The sequence below is a fragment of the Dipteris shenzhenensis genome, chromosome 5, assembly GCF_047967505.1.
Source record: "Dipteris shenzhenensis isolate YYH24624 ecotype China chromosome 5, Dip_SZ_1.0, whole genome shotgun sequence".
In the NCBI taxonomy this organism is placed as follows: Eukaryota; Viridiplantae; Streptophyta; class Polypodiopsida; order Gleicheniales; family Dipteridaceae; genus Dipteris; species Dipteris shenzhenensis.
In genome coordinates this window covers 45062391-45081966 of record NC_141600.1, presented here as the reverse complement: position 1 = coordinate 45081966, position 19576 = coordinate 45062391, and the positions used below count along the sequence as shown (strand labels likewise).

The 19576-nt window shown below is 44.5% G+C and overlaps 1 protein-coding gene across 3 annotated transcripts in view; it reads right to left on the bottom strand.

Annotated features, from left to right (window-relative positions):
• The window catches only part of LOC147902083 (RING-finger, DEAD-like helicase, PHD and SNF2 domain-containing protein), a 143752-nt gene that overhangs the window by 90274 nt on the left and 33902 nt on the right, over positions 1–19576 (bottom strand). For all 3 annotated transcript variants that reach the window (XR_015541000.1, XM_087374667.1, XM_087374668.1), the window contains exons 6-11: positions 12317–12556; positions 5692–5947; positions 5171–5584; positions 4324–4950; positions 4059–4228; positions 3547–3763 (exon numbers count right to left, since the gene is read on the bottom strand). Coding sequence is in view for 2 of the 3 variants with exons in the window: in XM_087374667.1 (XP_087230793.1) it covers positions 3547–3763; positions 4059–4228; positions 4324–4950; positions 5171–5584; positions 5692–5947; positions 12317–12556 (1924 nt within the window). In the remaining variant the exon portion in view is untranslated. The remainder of the gene's footprint in view (positions 1–3546; positions 3764–4058; positions 4229–4323; positions 4951–5170; positions 5585–5691; positions 5948–12316; positions 12557–19576) is intronic.

Here is a 19576-nt window from a genome sequence, read left to right as displayed (position 1 = left end):
ACGGTGGCTCTGGTCTTGCGTCGAGCCTCCTCCAGGAGACCGAGACGCATGGCACCCCTTGACGGATGCCAGCGTCCCATCACCGGCTATGCACCAGCTAGGGCAACATGACATACGGAGGATTCCGCTCCACTCCAGTCTTTTTTCTTTTCATTGTCACACCCAGATGTATTTGATTATGTATGATCAGACTTAGGATTCAGCACGGGTGATGATGCTCGTTTTAGTAGCTCCACCCTTACTGTGATTTGTATCAGGTTTTCTTTCAGTCTCATAGACCCATTGGTCTTCCAAAGACTCTAATAAAATTTCTTTCTTTCTTTTCTTTCTCTAATGTATATGTTGTCTATACTCTATCTGTTGAGTAAGGTTCTAGTGTGTGGTCTGCATCATCGAGTGAGTGAGACTCATATAGAATTGAGAGGTTAGAGTGATTCTATCCCTCATTTCCAACATTGTGACCCTACAACACATCTTGATGATTTTCCTAACATCAAACCACTCTTCAAATAGTATAGTGCAGCCAAAATTCTTCCAACCTTCCTTGATTGGATTAAGGACTCTCTTTATTCATCCCATCTCATCATCAAACCATGTGTTATGCATGCTCCAGTCTACTCATGTCCATCCCTGACATGGGTCAATTGCTGAAATAGTTTTGATCATCCTCAATCATTGAGTGTTTCAAGTAATTAAAAGAGAGGACACGATGATCAGTGTTCTCCCGACACGATGATCAGTGTTCTCCCTATCTGCTACTTCGCCATTTTCATGCGTTGTGTGGTTAATGAAGGGTTCCTTGCCTATGCAAGGGTGCTAAGGGAGGTATGACAGATGTTTTTGGTGGGGGTGGGGATGGGGATGGAAATGGGAAAGGGTCCAATGAGGAATTGGTTCTTTGCCTATGCTTCTAGGAGACACTTGATGTTCCAACCATAGTCCTGATATTCGAGGACATCATATTCCCCCCAACATCTAAGATCATGTCCTCGTGCAACTCTAATGAAGCCCCAAGATCACATGCTGCTACTATGTCTGCAAGATATAAAAAATCTACATAGATCATACACTCAAAGTTTAATATGCAAGGTTTGGATTCACGCACTAGTATCTAGACATCGAAAAAGATGCAAATAGCACATTCATGAGTCAACATATATATTGACAATCTGCTGAAAAAGTTTCATATGCAAGATAGCAATATTGCAAAAACTCCAATGGAACGTTGACAAAAAACGAAAGAAATCTAACTGTGAAAGAAAAGTACAAGTAGATGTTTAATTGTTTATTAATACAACTGCCAGATATATGTTATGGTGTTTGCTCATTAGCACAGTTCATGTCAAAGCCAAGACAATCCCATTGGAACGTAGGCACATACACATGCACATACACATGCACATACACATACATATATATGTATGTATGCATGTATGTATGTATGTATAGAGAGAGAGATACATATACATATATGTATATGTATATCTATACACAATATACACGCGAGGACAGTCTCTAGCTAAATGACCCATCTACCTGCAACGAAGACACCGGCTTGGTAACCCAGAAATCTCCACTCGCTGACGAAGTGTACCCTCCTCGAGGGTCTTGAGAAGGATCAACTCTGGGAGGGACTCTGGGCTCTCAACCACCAGGGACCCCGTCGTCTACTACCACTGATGTGGCCGAATCTGGCGAGGACTCCAACACAATGCCAAACGCTCGACCAATGGAGGGGAGAATGGCTCTGTATTCCTTTGGGAGCCCTCAAAAGCGGAGCGTAATCGAGAATCGGGAAACATGGTGTGTCATGTCCATGTCCTCCATTGTAAAGCCATAGTACCAAGGGAAGACGTACACCAAATGCGGGCCAAGGAGGATGGGGCTCTGCTCCACATGTGTCAAGACAGTAGCGAGGGAGCTCGGCTGGATGAGGAAGACGCCTCTTCCGTAGATGGTGACCTCCTGAATGTGGTCTCCCTCTAGTGCCAAGCTCGCATGGATCCACTCTCGCACCTATCTCCTTGTGGGTGTGAGGCCCACAATTCTGCCCACGATCGCCTTGCACTGGAGGGACTGAACTGCTTGCTATACCTGTTGCTTGTCGGCTAGAGAAAGAAGGACCTTAACGGCTGTGGGATTCGAGGGTGCTGCCATAGAGCCCCTCTAACCAGGCCGAGGGTTACCAGAAAGGAGGAGATGGGGGGGGGGGGTAGTTGGAGTAGCCAAGCTAGCAACGGATCAGCCAGGCAAGCAGCGGATAATATACCTTTGTAAGACTAGAATGTATCCAATCATACAAATTTAGATTTTTGTTGTTCTAAAGTCCAAAAATCTACACAAAATAAAAGAGAAAACGAAAGAGAAGATAAAAGAGGTAACCAAAACTTTTTTGAAAAACAAAAGGAAGATATACTTAGCAAGCAAAGCAATACTTATGTCGTCATCAGTGCCCAAGCATAAGCAGCTATACTGGGTTTCTAAAGACCCGCGGAGTCTGTTGGACAAACCCAGTGCTTACCAAAATACATCACAAAAACAAAAGAGAAAGAAAACAAGAAATAATGAAGAAAGGAAGAAGGTGAATAAGCAAAATTAAACAAGCAAATCAAGAAATAAAAATGTTCCAAAAAACATGAATAAGATCTCTCTCTCTCTCTTCTCTCTCTCTCTCTTTCTCTCTCTCTCTCTCTCTCTCTATTTCAGCATAGTACTCAGCAAGGGCCTCAGCGCGTCCTTTGCTCCAGCCCTTTGTAGCTTGTATGAGTTTTTTTTCTCCCTTTTGGTGTTTTCCGTACTTTGTCCCATAGGCCCGTGAGGCTTTCCACGGACGTCTCTCTCTCTCTCTCTCTCTCTCTCTCTCTCTCTCTCTCTCTCACACATTTAAAACATAAAGAACTAAAAGGACCCCTTACACTTATGGACCGCTTCCTACAAAGATGCAAAATTACAATCCTAACTTAGAAAGCACAAGCATACTTAATCAAACTCTCTTTTGAAACTAAAAGAAAAACAGGCTATTCAGCTCCCCACTTTTTGTTTTCAGCTTATGTTCAATCATTCTAAACATGCCTAAGGCCGATACGCCATAGATAAAAGACTTCATATCTAAGATTGTGCGTACTTTTTTCATTATTTTTCTTGGATTATATCTCTTGTGAATTAGTAAATTGATCAAATTACTACCTTGAGTGATAAAAGACTCCTTAGTTGTACAAAGGCGGGGAAATTTATGGAATTGGGAAGAGATGACTCCATATTTTGCCAAATCAGAAAAGTTTTGAGTCAATGTGAGGCATTTTTATAATGTGTAAACCACTATATTCAGGTTGTTCACGTTTATCATATATATCAATCTCTAATCCTACGGTAGATTGAGAAAGTCTAAGATCTAAGAAAACACAAGAATCCCCTCTTGAAGTGCAATTTGGTTCACAAGGGTCACGAGGATAGATTCCTTCTCCAAAAGCACAAGTGTCTTTGTACATAAAGTCTTGAAAGTCAGGAATAAACTTTTGAATGGAATGCAGAATTTAAAGTAAATACCTGGAAAAGCTTGTCCAATTCACAGTGGTCACATGAAGGTCCTTTCTGTCTGTCATCACAAACCGAGCAATGTACAGCTTGTTCCACATCCTGGGCATTCGGATTGTCCATCATCTCATCGATTTCAGAGATTCGATCAATCAAATTTTGACGATGATGATATATGGCATCAAGCTCCCTATTTAAAATATATTTCAGACCATTTATATCACTAAATCTGCATGAAAACAAGGCCACATGTTAGAATAGAAAGAGAAGACCTGCAAAAATCAATTGTGTGCTGTAAATTTCATCATTTCCTTGCAATGATTGGTAGAATGTCTCTAATAGCTAGCTATTCTGCAATTTTCGTGACATAAAACATTATTACTTTGAATCCGTGCACAACATGCTTTTTGTGAGTGTCAAGCTACACAACTTGATTTACGTAGCTTTTAAAGTGCATAAGCAAAAGTAAAAAGACAAATAGCCTCATTTAACAGAGAGTGCATATCACAAGGTGAAGTGTGGACCTTAATGCCAGGCTTGAAGCATTTTCATGCCCGGTCCTAGCAAGTAGAGACTCCTTGATCTTTTCCACTAATTCATTTCCCTGTCTAGTATTATCCCTAAGTGTCGTAAGAGCATCCAACCACCATGTAGTTCCATGTGTGTCATCCAATTCTTTCAAGTAGCTATCAAGCTGTCACCAATGCATTCCTAAGTTGTTAAAACATTGCCTGTTTTGATAAGCAGCAGTTATCCTGAGAAGATATGTTTAACAGATCTTAGACAAACCTGATTGTGTATAGTCTTGTAGTCCTGTTTTGCAGCAGAAAGCTTCGAGTAGAATGAGGACATGTACTTCGCAGTTATTTCGTGGCATTGCTGTTCTAATAAGTCATCCCTCAATGTTCGAGGAACACTAGATACAAATGAGGACTCCCCACCATTAGAGGCAGCTGCATTATTCTTATCTGAAACACATTGTAAGTTTACTTTTTTTTTGGCCTCGTCTTCCTCACTCTCATCTTTCACATCTGGTATAGTAGCCTCATCTTTTATATATTCATCACATGTTTCAGACTTGGGTGCTTTCATAGCATGCAGTTTATCAAAATCATCCGATTGTATTGCATGGGCTTTCTCTGAAGACTGGCAAGTACTTGTATGGCAGTTATCATCGTGTCCTTTTTTAAGCATTTTCAAGGATTCATTCAAGTTGTGCAGTATGTGAAGCTTTTGCAAAGGATCCACACGCAAATCTTCAGAGTTCTCTTCTGTCAATGATAATGCCTCACGATAATTTGCAATAGCAACGGGAATATCTTGATTTAAAAGTGCCAAGGCAGCCAGCCCATTCAATGCTCCAAGCAAGCTTCGCTGAGCTTCTTCACCCTCAGTTTTTGCCTTCTCAATAAGCACCTGCAACAAAAAGGAAAGGCAGCAGACAACCATTACAGAAAAAAGAAGCCATTTATGTCCAAATCCACAAATTTCTAATTTCATGATACATAACATTAGTAATTTCATACTTATTGTATCTATACATACGGTTGCATTTTGACGAGTAGTGCAACAAAAAAGTGAGTTTATGTGATGATGTAATCAAACATGTAGCACAAGAAAAATGGCAGATCGTAACCTTTAAAACTTCATCCATGGTCATTGGTGACTTCTGCAAGGAACGCAGTCCTGAACTTCCCACTTGAGGATGGCAACAGGCTTGGCGAAGGCTTAGTAATGGATTTAGAACTTTTGCAGCTTCTGCATGAGTGAGTGCTCTATCATGAGCTTTCTCAGCAAAAGGTTGCAAAACAGATGGATTCATGTCTTCACTAGACCTAGATGATTCAGACACTACTTCCATTGCTTTACTAGCACAACGATCATGCTGGCGCCGATAAAAATGAGCCTCTACAGGGGAGAATTTCAACCAGGTCAAGACCTCTTCTTGTGGTGGCAACCCTAGTTCATTGTATACATGGGCTTTAGATGACCGCCACATGAACTTCCTTAAAAAGGCATGTGTGAAATAGATTGCTCCCTGACATTTTCTCTGTATCGAGAGTGTAAAATCATCATGAGTCAAGTATGTATAAGATTAGCAGCATCAACATGAAATATTTTTAGCTGAATTTACGGTACTTGACTCACTCCAGTTACCTCAAAAGGCTCCTTGATAACTTTTGTCCACCAGAAAAGATCATTGAAAGGTTGCACACCTAAGAAATTTAATAGCCCATAAAGATCATCAAGGCCACGTTGGATTGGTGTTCCAGTTATGCACCAGCGGATTTCAGCACTTAAACGTAGTGCCATTTCGGTAGCTCGAGCAGAACTACTTTCCACCATTTGTGCTTCATCCAAACAGACTCGCCACCAATGCAGTCGTGTCAAAGGTGTTGGTACTACAGGGTACCTGCCACATACATACAAACCGTCATCAACCTCCTGTAAGTTGAAGTCATTAGATGGCCCGCACAAAGGTTAAGGTCAACCCAAAAAGACTCTTGGGATGCCGTCCATTAGTCAATGGGAATTATTTCTAAGAATGGGTAGGTCACAGGTACAAATTTTAACATGTTCCCTGAATCAATGTCCAAACACATTGCGACATATTTTGGATTGTATAGATAGACATGACATGGTTTTATTCTAATTTCCCTAAGCCTATGGTAGCATAACATTGGAGATGACAGGGATAAATATGATGACATCAAAATTCCTTTGCATCAAAAAGTTCCAAGTTTTACATTTTCCAGACATTTTTTAAACTACGGCAATTCATGTGCCAATAGCATATTATTGCCATCTGATTCAAGTTAGATTGCTTGTAAGATCAGTTATTGAGCAGCCTCTAAATTTTGGACGGCAACATGGTGATGCGGCCCGTGGGTTCTCATTTTCCCGAAACTCAACGGCTTGACAAAACCTGACACCCCCTGCAAACAATGCATGACCATCGAAATCATGAAATATGACAGCTGATTTAAAGATTTAGGTTCTAAACTCTTGCCTCCTGGATACTGGACCTACAATTATTGAGGGACAACTTACAAATGACAAGGATAGTACTTGCATAAAGCCCCTACAAATCCTTGGAGAATTTTAAGTAGCCTACCGCTGGCCCTCTATAGGGCAACTTTTGCAAGGCCTGCCTCAAGCTGAGCCTGTTTATATCTTTGTGTAGATCAGTGAGAGCTCCATATCCTTTCATGGGCATGAGACGAACAATACTATCAGAAAACATCGCCACTGCAGTAGATGATTCAATTGGCAATCGTAACTTGACGAATGATGACTGAATAGCAATGAGGTTCCAATAATAAATGACAAGACACTCAAAGCAAGAGCCTGTAAGGTAGGAGTGGTAAAGCATAAATCTCCCACCAATGGAGAATCCAGCTCTCTTGCAACTGAGCTCCCCACTAGCTACCCTTCGAGCCCCTTACTGGTTTCAGCATGGGTTGTGAAGCCCCTTTCCCCCCTTCTTCCTTTGTGGGACTCAACCTACCCTTCCCCCTCTTCAACAGCCCCTTCCGTCCATTGCTTCTCTCCACTCAGTCCTGCCCTTCTTTCTTCTGCCCAGTTTTAATTCTTCCTGTCCTTAATTCTCTATTGCGTCTTTTCTCCTTGCTTCATTCATTCTAGCTTCTGCTCATTTTCACCTCATTTTCCCACGGTGAATTTCCTTTTCATACTATATGAGTAGGCTATTCACCTCCCTTGCTTTGCCCAGTTTTAATTCTTCAAGCCCTTAATTCTCTATTGCGTCTTTTCTCCTTGCTTCATTCCTTCTAGCTTCTGCTCGTTTTAGCAGCATTTTCCCACTGAAATTTTCCCTTTCATACTATGTCACTAGGCTTTTTGCCTCCCTTGCTTTGCACTTGCTGTGTTTCACTTCTCTATTTGCCACATTAGTTTAGCTTTCTTTTACCTTTTGGCTTACCCTTGTTTTCACCTCAGTTTCAATTTTGACGGTCATTTTACCCATTTGTTTGCCAAGTTTTACTTCTCTAGTCACCTCTTTGTTTAGTTTTGCTTTGTCTTGCTTCTTTGTTTGTCCTTTCTATTATTCATTTAGTTTTTCTTTCTTTCGTCCCATTTCTTAGTCTGTTTTAAATTTGTTTTTCCTCCCTTGTTCTCTTCTTTGAAATTTCTTTTAGTTAGTCTTCTCTAATCTTCCCCCTTCTGAGTTTCGCTCTCTCTTTTCTTCTAATCGTGTTTTAGCACATTAAAAATTTGGCCTTGTTCTCTTTTCTTTCCCACTCTCCTTCTCTCTACTTGTGTTTTTGTTTTGGATCATAAGAAGCTAGCAAGAAGGTTTTAAAGAACCATAGGTGGCATGCCAAACTCTATGAGCACAAGAGGCAGTGTGGGAGGCATCTTTACCGACTTTCTTGTCTTTGAAGCTAGTAAGAAGGTTTTGAAGAACCATAAGTGGCATGTCAGACTCTGTGAGCACGAGAGGCAAAGTGCAAGGCATCTTTCTAGTCTCAAGGAAAGCAGTTGGAGGGCACCCTAGTAGGCCGTCCTTAGACTCTAGAGGATGAGACCTTGTTTTATCAGCATATCCCCAGTGATAGAGGTCTAGGGCACCCAAGCTGCTACAAAATAGTAGGACACCAAAGCTTCCACCACTTCATCTTTTATTGTCCCTATAGCCTGGCCCCACTCATCTGAATATCCACTCCCCCCCTATACCCCCCCCCCCTCTTCTTCTTCTTCCCTCCTGCCTTGTTTGCTCCCCCTCTGCAATGACTCTCACTACCCACCCCCCACCCCCCAACTATGGCTTTCTCATGTTAGTTGTAGCCTAGCCCCCCACCCTCCCTCCCCCTTTGCAGGATTCAGCACCCTTGGATCGATTAGGTTTAGGGTTTGTTCAACCACCTTTCATTTCCAAGCCCCGCTATGGGCAACCGGAGGAGTTATGGAGGCTTGGACCGTGGAACTACTTAGAGATTTTGGATGAGTATCCTCTCACTCTAGAGATGACATTACTGATTTTACAGCCTCAAAAATGGGGACCCATCAGAGTGGTTGGTTCCCACATTCACTCTTTCTTGGGCTTCCACTTTGCTTCCAAGGGAGATGAGCAGTGGTGCCCGATGTTGTTAAATGATTAACATGAATGGTGCCCATATTGTTTAATGATAAGACAGGAGTGGTGCCCCAAGTTGTTTAATTTTATGATGTGCCAGTAGATGTTTTTCATGATGGAGTGGCTAGGTCCCTAGGGAAGGGAGATTTGGATCACCCATGATGACATAGCTGCCTTTCACCTTGGGTTTGCCCAAAAGAGAGAGGGCATAGGCATTGCAGTGGGTGTACTTCATTTGGGGCCAGAGGTATAGGGCAAGTAGCCTATGTACTGGATGCTTAAGCAGTGCACTACTAAGCTTGGGGTAGAGGTCTCCTTCTTGATTTTGGTGAGGCTTGAAGATAGGTGTAAAGCATGTCATGCCTTTAGTATGTCACCGTACTAATGCAAATTAGTCTCCCTCCAAGTTGCCTCAAAGTCACAGAAGTCCAAGGTTATTGTGTAAGCTCCCACTCATAGCTGACCCTTGTTCTCCTCCCCCTCCTCTCCATGAGTTGGAACTTGGTGACTTGAATGAGCGTGGCAGTAGTCACAACATTTGATACGTTGCCAAGAGTTACAAAGGGGTGTGGGAGAATGGACAGTGGACACTGTTTTGATTCAATTTTTCAACCTGTTGCTTATCTTCCGGAGAGAGGACCTTGATGGTAGTGGGATTCGAGGGTGCTGCCATAAGAGCCCCTCTGGCCAGACCAGGGTCATCACCAAGGAACTTCTACTCCAAGATACTGCAATGTAACCACCGGGAGAAATTCACATCCAATGTGCAGAAAACAGGTCAAAACAGCCCCAAAAACCCTAAAGCCGGCCTGTTTAAACCAAACTACTACTCGTTTTCTGATATACAGCAAGCTTCAGCTTGAAATCCGTAGGAAACAAGTCGGCCTGTTCTCCAGCAAGTGGAAACAACTCCAAAACATCTGAAACCACTGCAAATAAAGCTGTTTTGCAGATTTCCAGGTGGTTTTACTGATTTTGAGGTGGTTTTGGCTGGGAATTGACTTTTGAGGGTCCAAAACAGCATAAAGAAGCAGGGTCACCTCAAACTACAACTGCAGGCGCTTTTGCAAAACAACTAGGGGTTTTGCAAAACTACTAGTGGTTCTCCCAAAACCAGAAATGGTTTTTACTGAAACTGCTGTTTTTGGTGATGATTTTTGCATAGACCTATTCGCCAAGAATATGCTATTCACCTTGCACATACCTATTCACCGTGCTCTAGAGACCAAGAATATACTAAAACATTTGTGGTTCAGCAAATCCTCACTGCCCAAAAAGCGGTTTTCAACTAAAGCAGGTGGCTTTGGCAAAAAACAGGCGGTTTTGATCAAACAAAGGCTGAATCAGCTAGAATGGTGTCTCACAAGGCTGGAGAAGCAGCAAGGAAGAAGGGCTACCACTTCTGAAGGGATTTCTCGCGACAGAAATCCTTGCAATAGCTGGAATGCTCAAGATCCTTGTTTCTTTGGGAACCCATGCGGCTGCATTTGAGTTGGACGCACGGTTTCAACACAAGGCAAGTGCACAACAGAGTGATAAAGAGGTGGTCTGTGGTTGGAACCTCACTCTTCAAAAGATGGTGCCAACTCTGGATGCTTGGTAGACAGTGGAGGACCAGCTCGCCAATTATTGCAATAAGAAGGGTAATCTTGACTCGTTTCAATTTTCAGATTTTAGTGATTCATAATTTTCAGATTTTATGAGCTTTGTCATAAGCTTTACAATTTCAGATTTCAAGTTGGGGCTGTTACATGGTCAGAGGATTATGGAGCTGATTTCTTTGAGCTATAATTGCTTTGCCATTTGGATTCCTAGAGCATAGCTCGAAACCCCTTTCTCTAAACCCCCCCTTGATGACGTCGTGTTTCCCCGTTTCAGCCCTCCCAGAAATCCCAAAACGTTTAAGTTTCCGTTTTCGTTTTCGTTTCCCATTTCCCCTAACTATGTTCCAAACTCACAATATAGATAGTTGGTGTTGAGGGAAAGGCATTCTTCCTCTATGGTAGGACATACAGGTGTCACAAAGACATATGACAAGGTAAGGAAGTTTCTTCTGGGAAGGTCTATGGAGAGATGTAGTCAAATATGTTGCTCAATGTTTGCCATGCCCTCAAAACAAAGAAAACAACAAGTTGCCAACTGGTTTGTTACAGCCATTACCCATCCTAGAGGGCAAATGGACACACAAAGCGATGGATTTCATCACAGGATTGCCTTCTACAGATTGGGGATGGGACAACATATGTGTCATGGTGGATAGGCTCACAAAACAAGACCCAATATTCAGCATCTTAGGTTGCTTGGCAGTTCATTGAACAAGTGTTTAAGCATCATGGATTCCCTCAGGAAGTTGTCACTTATGGGTTTGTTTACTCCTAGCATTGCATACCATTTTGAGACCAATGGTCGGTCTAAAAGGTTGAGCAAATGGGTAGAGGAATACTTGACGCATCTCTTCCATGACATGGGATAATTGGCTCGCACTAGCTGATTTTGCTACAACAACACTAACCATCTCTCTATTGGCATGAGTCCATTTGAGGCAATGTATGGGTGCAAAGTGGGAATGCCTTTCTCAATTGCAGACTTGGCTGTGAAAAATCTGCAAGCACGAAATGACTTGGAGAGGATGGAAGCTCTTCTACATTTAGCTAAAAAGAATATGCAAGATGCCCAAGCCAAGCCGAAGAAATATGCGGATGAACGTAGGAGATACTTTCAAGGAAGGAGATTATGTGCACTTGTGTCTCCACAAAAATCGTTATGCTTCATTGAAGGGTAATACCAACACAAATCTTGCTCATCGGTATTATGGCCCTTACAGGATCATGCCCAGGATTGGGGAGGTAGCATATCAATTGGAGTACTGAGCATCTCCAAGATCCACAATGCGTGTTGTGTGTCTTTGCTGAAACCAAATGTAGGCCAGGATGTGCACTACTTCCAGAGCTGCCACCTATGGAGAAGGGTCATATCCTTTATGTCCACAAGTGCATTGTGGGTTTTAGAGATGCAGTACTCCGCAACAAAGGTATACATTGAGCACCTCATCAGATGGAAAGGAATTCCAAAGGATGAACAATCATCGCAGCCAAAAAGCATTGCCCAGGAGTACCGCTATCTTTACCGGGATGATCAGCATCACTTTCCTGTCCCAGCACTTTTGTGTGAAGCCGTAACATGCAATTTTGAGGGCAAAATCTACAGGAAGGCATGGCTGTAATGAAGGGGGAAACAGGGGCTGATTTAGTAGTACCCTAGTGGTAGACTGGTAGTCAGAGGGAAATGTGGAGAGACACTATAACTCGACATCCACCACTCATTGTATTACTTTTTGATGTGACATCTATCCTCTCTACTCTCCCTCCTTCCTCCTCCTACTTGCCTACACTCTCTCTCTCCCAAATCTCTCTCTCTCTCTCTCTCTCTCTCTCTCTTTCTCTCTCTCTCTCTCACCCCATCTCCTTCCTTCTCCCCCTTCCTCGCTCTTCCTTCCACTCCTCTATCCCCTTTCTCTAATCAGCCCCTTACCCCTTTTCTACGGTCAGACTCTGCAATTTTTTCAGAAAGGCAAGTTGTTTATCTTAACTCATTTTCAGACTCTGCAAAACTTTAAAACAGCAACTTCTCTGCAGTAGGTCCCATTTTTTGAGATCTTCAATGACTTTCCATGGAAATAATTACCGTTTTTGGAAACGCATAGACCTTTGAGACTCATCATTTCGTTCTACATCATGTAGCAGGTCCGTGCGAAGAGTATCATATGTTGTCAGGACTATATCTGCTGTAGCGAGTTCATGTGCACCAACTATTTTACCAATATTTGAACTCTTTATACCCTCATCGACCTGACTTCCAGATGTAGAATATCCTTTTTGAACACCTTCATATACAATAATCTTCAAGGCCCCCTCTCTAATATGCCTGAAACATTACAATTGGTCTAATATTAGGGCATAATGGAAGAAAGTTGGACAAGAGTCTATTATGATCAACCTGCTTGATGTAGTAAAGAACACCAAATGTTATGCTTAGAAGTATGGACTACCAAACTTACAGGCATTTTCATGTTGGAATCATTCATCAGGGGCTGTCTGCAATGAGAACATAAAGAAATGTATTTTGGCACCACGGCACATCAAACGACTTGTCAGCATCATCTAATAAGACTAGTTTGATAACACTGCACTACCTTCCATAGGCTTGGAAAAAAATATTATTTCTCTCACAGAAAGATTTGTTTGATAATTTTCCTATCTATGCTTAATCTAACTATGGTAATGTGATTGGGGGGAGGGGGGGGGCGGCAAAATTCTGTTGGAAGTGCGGAAAGCAAGTGGGATTGAAAAATACACACAAAGACAAACATCACACACTGATGTACTTATGAAACTACAGTTCTAGACCCCATGCATAGTCACTAGAACCATTTCTACAAATGTGTTTCACTAGCTTTAAAGCAAAAGGTTTCCAAAATCTCAGTAGTTTCACCTAAAATCAGAAATAATTGATATAAGTAGAATAGAAAATAGAAAATATACACATGTCAAACTTACATTCTAAAGATTTTACTGTTCACATCTACAGTCTAGCCCTCTCTCTCTCTCTCTCTCTCTCTCTCTCTCTCTCTCTCTCTCTCTCTCTCTCTCTCTCCGTCGATCCACAGCGTCTGTCGTAGGCCCGTCCTTCCGTCGATCCACAGCGTCCTCCGTCGTAGCCCCTTCCATCGTAGCCCCTTCCGGGCGTCGTAGCCCCTTCCGTCCGTCGCAGCCCCTTCCGGTCGTCACAGCCCCTTCCGTCCGTCGTAGCCCCTTCCGGGCATCGCAGCTTCCCGTTTGTCGTTAGCCTCTCCGTTTTTGTTGTAGCCTCCCGTTTTTTGTTGTAGCCTCCCGTCCGTCGTAGCCTCAGCCAACGCGTAGGCATGTTCAGCAGCGTTATACGCAGATGATGTCGTTCTTTTTGCATACGATCCGGAATCTATGCACAAACTTTTACAAGTGCTTAAGACTTTTTGTAGGGAAAGCGGGCTGCAAGTAAATGTCGGAAAAACAAAGATGATGGCAGTCTGTACCAATCAGCCAGAACATCCCCCTGAGATCACCTTTGATGGACAGATCATTGAGTATGTCAGCACCTTCAACAAATACTTAGGGGTTGATATCCCGGCAGATCACAGATGGTGGCAATGTATACATAGAAGGATGGACACTGGTTGGGGGAAGTACTACCAGCTTGAGAATGATTGCAGGCACACCGACACTAGGAACTCGAAAATTCGAAATATATTGTTTGATGCATATGTAGTGCAGACAGTATTATATGGAGTGGAAGTATGGGGAGGCAGCATTTCAGCCTCTACATGGAATGATATTGAGAAAATGCAAAAAGCTTTCCTAAGGAGACACCTTGGTGTCAAACCCATTACTCCATACTCAATACTTCTGTTGAAAACGGGAAGGAGACCGATTGAATTTCATGCATTGATCAGAGTTATGCAATACCTAATAGAGGTGCAGCAAATGCAACCTGATAGGCTGCCTCATAAAGCATGGAATGCCAGCACAAAGCTTCAAAAGAACTACAAAAGTAAGGTCATCTGCATAGGATGGGCAACCGACATAAGAAAATGGTTCAGCAGATGGAAAGTGGAAGCATATTTGATCATGCCGCCTGAAAAGGTCAACATGCAAGAGTTTCAACTATCTTTACTGAGCACTTTGCGGAATCACTGGTTGACAAGTGAAACGAGGGTAAAGCTGGAATATTACCAAGACAACATAAATCCCACATGTTGGTCTACATACATGTCCATAGAGACTCATGCTCAGTCTTATATTAGCACACCTATGCCCCTTCTATATCACAGAAACATCGCCAGGTTCCGTACCAGATCTCATACATTTGCCATTGAGCAGGGAGCTTGGATATACCAGCCTAGACATGCTAGAGTCTGTACCCTTTGTGACATGCAGATAGTTGAGACGGAGGCACATGTAGCTCTACAGTGCCCCCGATATGCACATATCAGGGAGGACTACCAGCAGATACTGGGGGACTCCGCTCAGTTGACATCAGTTCTCTCCACTGCCTCTCCGGCAACATTGGGATCTTTTGTCACTCGTCCTTTTACCTGTCGTCAGGAACTCATAGACTCCTAACCCCTCTCCTTGAGGAGACTCTCCCACGGGTCATTTTTGGCCCCCCGAGGACGCTAATAAATTCTACTTCTACTACTTCTCTCTAGATCACCGAGCCACCCTTATCACCCACTCCCTTCACAATGCAGCCCGCCACATCTTTCCTTCCACTACTCGGTCCACCCGCCCTCCACCCGCTGGCTCCACCCCTTGCAACAGCTGGTATGATGACGAGTGCAAAGCATTACGCCGCACACTCTGACTCACGACCCAGCGAAACGCTAGGGCCAACCCACATCTCACCAGGGATTATCGTCGACTAGTCCGTCGCAAGAAGCTAGCCTTCCTGCGTCAGAATGAGGATACGCTACTGAACATTCTATTTAGTAGCAACTCCAAGGATTTCTCGAGGAAATTCCTAGAACGCCGATCCCCCTCCCCCCTCACAGACACTTCCCTCTGGCACACCTACGCACGCACACTCTATGATATCCCTGATCAGCCTCCTCCCGATCTCTCAGCCACCCCCCGCCCCACTTCTTGTATCCTCTTCACAACCCAAGGAGTCACCCACGCAACGCATAAGCTTCATAACGGTCGAGCTAAGGATCATGAGGGCCTATGCACAGAGTTTGTTGCCTATGGCATCAAAACTCTAGCCCCCATCCTGGCAACGCTATTCAATGAAGCTGTCTGCCGAGGGTTCCCCAGAGCCTGGACCCTAAACACTATCACACCCATCCACAAAGCAGGAGATCCCATGGATCCAGGGAATTACAGGACCATCATGGTTGGACATGTTATGTCCAAGATCTATGCATCAGTGTTAGATGGCAAGGTCAGTGCTCGCGCAGAGGTGCAGGGGCTCAGGGCATTCGGATAGGCCGGCTTCAGGGCGGATCACTTGACTTACGATCACATTTTTACACTTAGAGGGATTATTGAGGAGGCCAGACACAGGAGACAGAGAGTGTATTGTTGCTTTGTGGATTTCCGCAAGGCATTCGACACCGTTCCCCGCGCCCGACTTATCAGACGTCTGCAGGAGTTAGGCTACGACTCGGTGATTATCTGGGCAGTAGTAGCTCTCTATGAGCGGGTGACGGGGCAGGTCAAGATTGGCACCAGCTGGACCCCAGAGATCACGAGCACTATCGGAGTCAAACAAGGATGTCCCTTGTCACCGACTCTATTTGGCCTCTACATCAACGAGCTCGAGACCACCATCAGGACACTCGGAGGTGCAGGCTGCTCTCTTGCGGAGGCTGTCATCCAGATTCTCCTATACGCAGACGATGTAGTACTACTATCCTCTTCCGCTACTGGTCTTCAGCGACACCTGGATGGACTTCAGGTCTTCTGTGATACACATGACTTGAAGGTCAACCTTGGGAAAACCAAGGTGATGATCTTCAACACTTCCAGACCCGCTATGCACCGAGAGCAGTTCCTCTTCGCCGACGACCCTGTTGAGATAGTTGACTCTTACACATACTTGGGCGTTGTCTTCTCAGGCCTGATCTTCACAATGCGCCCGGCCATGCAGGCCAGGATCAGCCGGGGATACGCCGCTCTTGCCAGGCTAGAGCGACAGTGCTACCACTCCCACTTCCAGGACCCGCAGACCAAGTCTCTCCTTTTTGATTCTTTGGTCCGCCCAGCAAGCATGTACGGTAGCCCTTGGTGGGGAGTCGACCTTTCAGACACAGAGTGGGCTCGAGTCGAGCGCCTACAGATACTGATGTTTGCTCGGATGATCCGCAGCAAACCATCGGTACCACACCAGATCATTCTAGCAGAGTTCGGTGCCTCACCCCTATAGCTTGATGCGGCTTTTCAGGCTATCACATATCTCCACAAAGTCAGGGATTTCAGCTCCTCCGCCAACGGTCGCCTCCGCCTACCTTGGGTAGCCCTATCCTCCTCTATGGCCTTATCCGTTGATGGGGACCAGCGATGCTGGTATGGTCGTCTTTCCAGTTGGTTCACCCGACTGGGCCTCGACTTAGACCGGTTGCCTCCTTTTCAATACAGCCTCGACGCTCCACCATCTCCCCTCTCCCCCACTGACCAGGAGGTCAACCGGCTCATTCGAGCGGATCTGCTCCAGCTCCACACCTGGCGGACATGGTTTCTTCACTCTGAGCTTCCTGTGAAGCTCGACTTCTACCGCCGACACTGCCTCCAAATCTCACAAGAGGGCTTCATCACACCTCCGGCCTATCACTGACTTCTTCCTGTCACAGGATACCTCTTCTCAAACTAGCCGACGACGCGGACGTGAGCGAGAGCCAGAGCCACGACAGCTGCGCCAGCGGACAGACTCACACATCCAGGTCCATGACATCTCGTCTCTGCTCTCTGCCCGCCCCACTGGAGTTACCGTTGCCCTCATCCATAGGGCCACCCGCCGCCCCCGACGACCGAGCTCGACTAGGCCGTGTGACGTCAGAGGTCAATCATCGCAGGGTTTTTTCCGACCTCCCATTTGACGGCCCCTCTATGATTGGTCTCTGACAATCACCACCTGCACATGTATACTGTATCTCCCCCCTCTGCCCCATTTTTTGGTGCCCCCCCCTTCTTTTTGTAGCACCTGGAGGTAGACACATATTTTTTGTATCAGGACTAGACACACAGTCCTTCATAACCTCTTTTTTGTTGAAACGGTTGGCTGGCCCGTTTTGAGACCACCACCGTTATGCTCATTGTATCAGTTATCTTTAGTCTCATAGACCTTCACGGTCTCCCGAACGCTCACTCTTGATGAGGGGGGACCACAGTGACCTTGGAGCACACTTCACTTTGTATTATGATGACAGTCGCTTTGATGATGATGATGATGATGATGATGTTGTAGATGACTATTATTTTGATATGACTATGTAGCATGTAGTTTTTTGCTTTTTGGTATGGGTGTGGATGCTCAATTAGTAGCTCCACCCTTTCAGCTGGCTTGTATTACGTTTCTCATAGTCTCATAGTGTCACAAGGACGTGAAAAGTGATGTGAACTATCTTCGTAACTCAACCTACGCTTAACCCAGGGTTAACCATGGTTAAGTGTGGTAATGGTTTGGCCGTGAGGGACTGGCTAGAGGAAGTGCACACTTCCTAGAAGTTCCTAAGGGCAAAGTCTAGGTGCACCACTAGGTCCTAGGGGCAAGGCAAAGGCTTTAAAAGAGGGGTCTAAAAGTTGGGCCCAAGGACAACCAACGTTGTCCTTGGTATGGGAGTTAGGACTTTTATGAAGGGGCAAATGGCAAGGAGGAGGTGCCATTTGTCAAGCATGTGTATGCATGCCCTTCCCCCACCTTCCATCTCTCTCTCCTCATTCTCCCAGAGGTGTAGGACGTTTTCAGTTGTTCTTGTGCAGTTTTTGGGCTGTTTGAGCTGTTTCAAGCCTGTTTTCAGCCGTTTTGAAACTGTTTTTACTGTTCCAAGGTTAGTACGCACTTCTAGGAAGTGCCAGAACTCATTTTTGGACTTTCAGAAAATTTTCGTACGCGTTTTAACACTGTTTTGACTGTTCCAAGGCTAGTACGCACTTCTAGGAAGTGCCAGAACCCATTTTTGGACTTTCAGAAAATTTTCGTACAGACTGTACGGATGTCCGTCAGCTGCCTCCAGCAGGTGCCTGGGGTTGTCTTTTGCTGTGCTGGACATTCTGGACCAGTGCAGGCTGCAGGAGGAACTTTCCCTGTTGCTTTTGGCACCTTCTCTTAGGAGAACTCAAGCACAGATCCTGAGGCAATCATTTTGGGGCAGATCTGTGAACCATCTTCCCTCTACAGCTCTTTCTTGTTCACCCTCCGCTCTCTACCTTCATTTCTCTCTTCTCCTGATTGCCTGGAAGACACCTGCACCCTGCGGGGAGCTTGGATAGAGGATAGGTGCGAGGAAGGAGCTCGCCCCTCTGCCACAGTCAGCAGGAGTTGGTTCCAGGTTCGGTTTTTCCTTGTTCTTTCTTGCTTTGCAGCTTTTTGCAGTGCATGCGTGTTGTGTGTAGTCCTTTCAGGACTCCAACAGGTTCTAAGAAGCACCCAAAGGCAAGGGTGATCCTGTGGAATGCCTAAGGACAGTGTGGATGCATGTGATAGCCTTGAGCTTGCCTTGAGCTCAGTTTGCCAGTAGTTTGGATGCCTGAATGCCTCTAAGTTGTGTCAGATCAGAAGTGAATGCTTGAATATGCCTTGCCAGTGGGAATTCTAGTGGTGCACTCGGATTAGATGCCTTGAAGACAAGTAAAGGATTTGCAGAGAGGAACGGTGCAAGGTTGAACCCTTGTTGTATGTACCAATTTCATTCCTAAAGAAATAAATAAATACCGGAAGGGGCGCCAAGTGTTTGGGGCCAGTGTGGTGTCTTGTACTTGGTTCCATTGAGCAGGGGCACTCTAGCCTCCATCCAGTTATTTCTCAAGTTGTTTCTAAGTGGTATTGTTTAAAGTTAAGCGGTTGGAAATGATACAATGTAGCTGTGAATAATGGATATGCAATGCAAGTTATGGTCTACTGCCCTTTAGGATACTGAAGGCCGGTTTCACATAGACCCATCGGTCTTCCGAAGACTTTAATAAACTCTCTCTCTCTATACACACACACACACACTTTTTTTTTTTAATGAAAATTTTGTAGCTTTATATTACAAAATCACTATCCCAAAAACGGGATGTGGAAAAATACATCACGAGAAGATCTCAGTATAGGACAAATACATATCATGATCTATGTAATCAGTTTGCAAGCAATCATAGAAAGATTGCTGTAGAGAGTGCCTAAAGAAAGAAAAAAGTGAAAAGGTTGAAT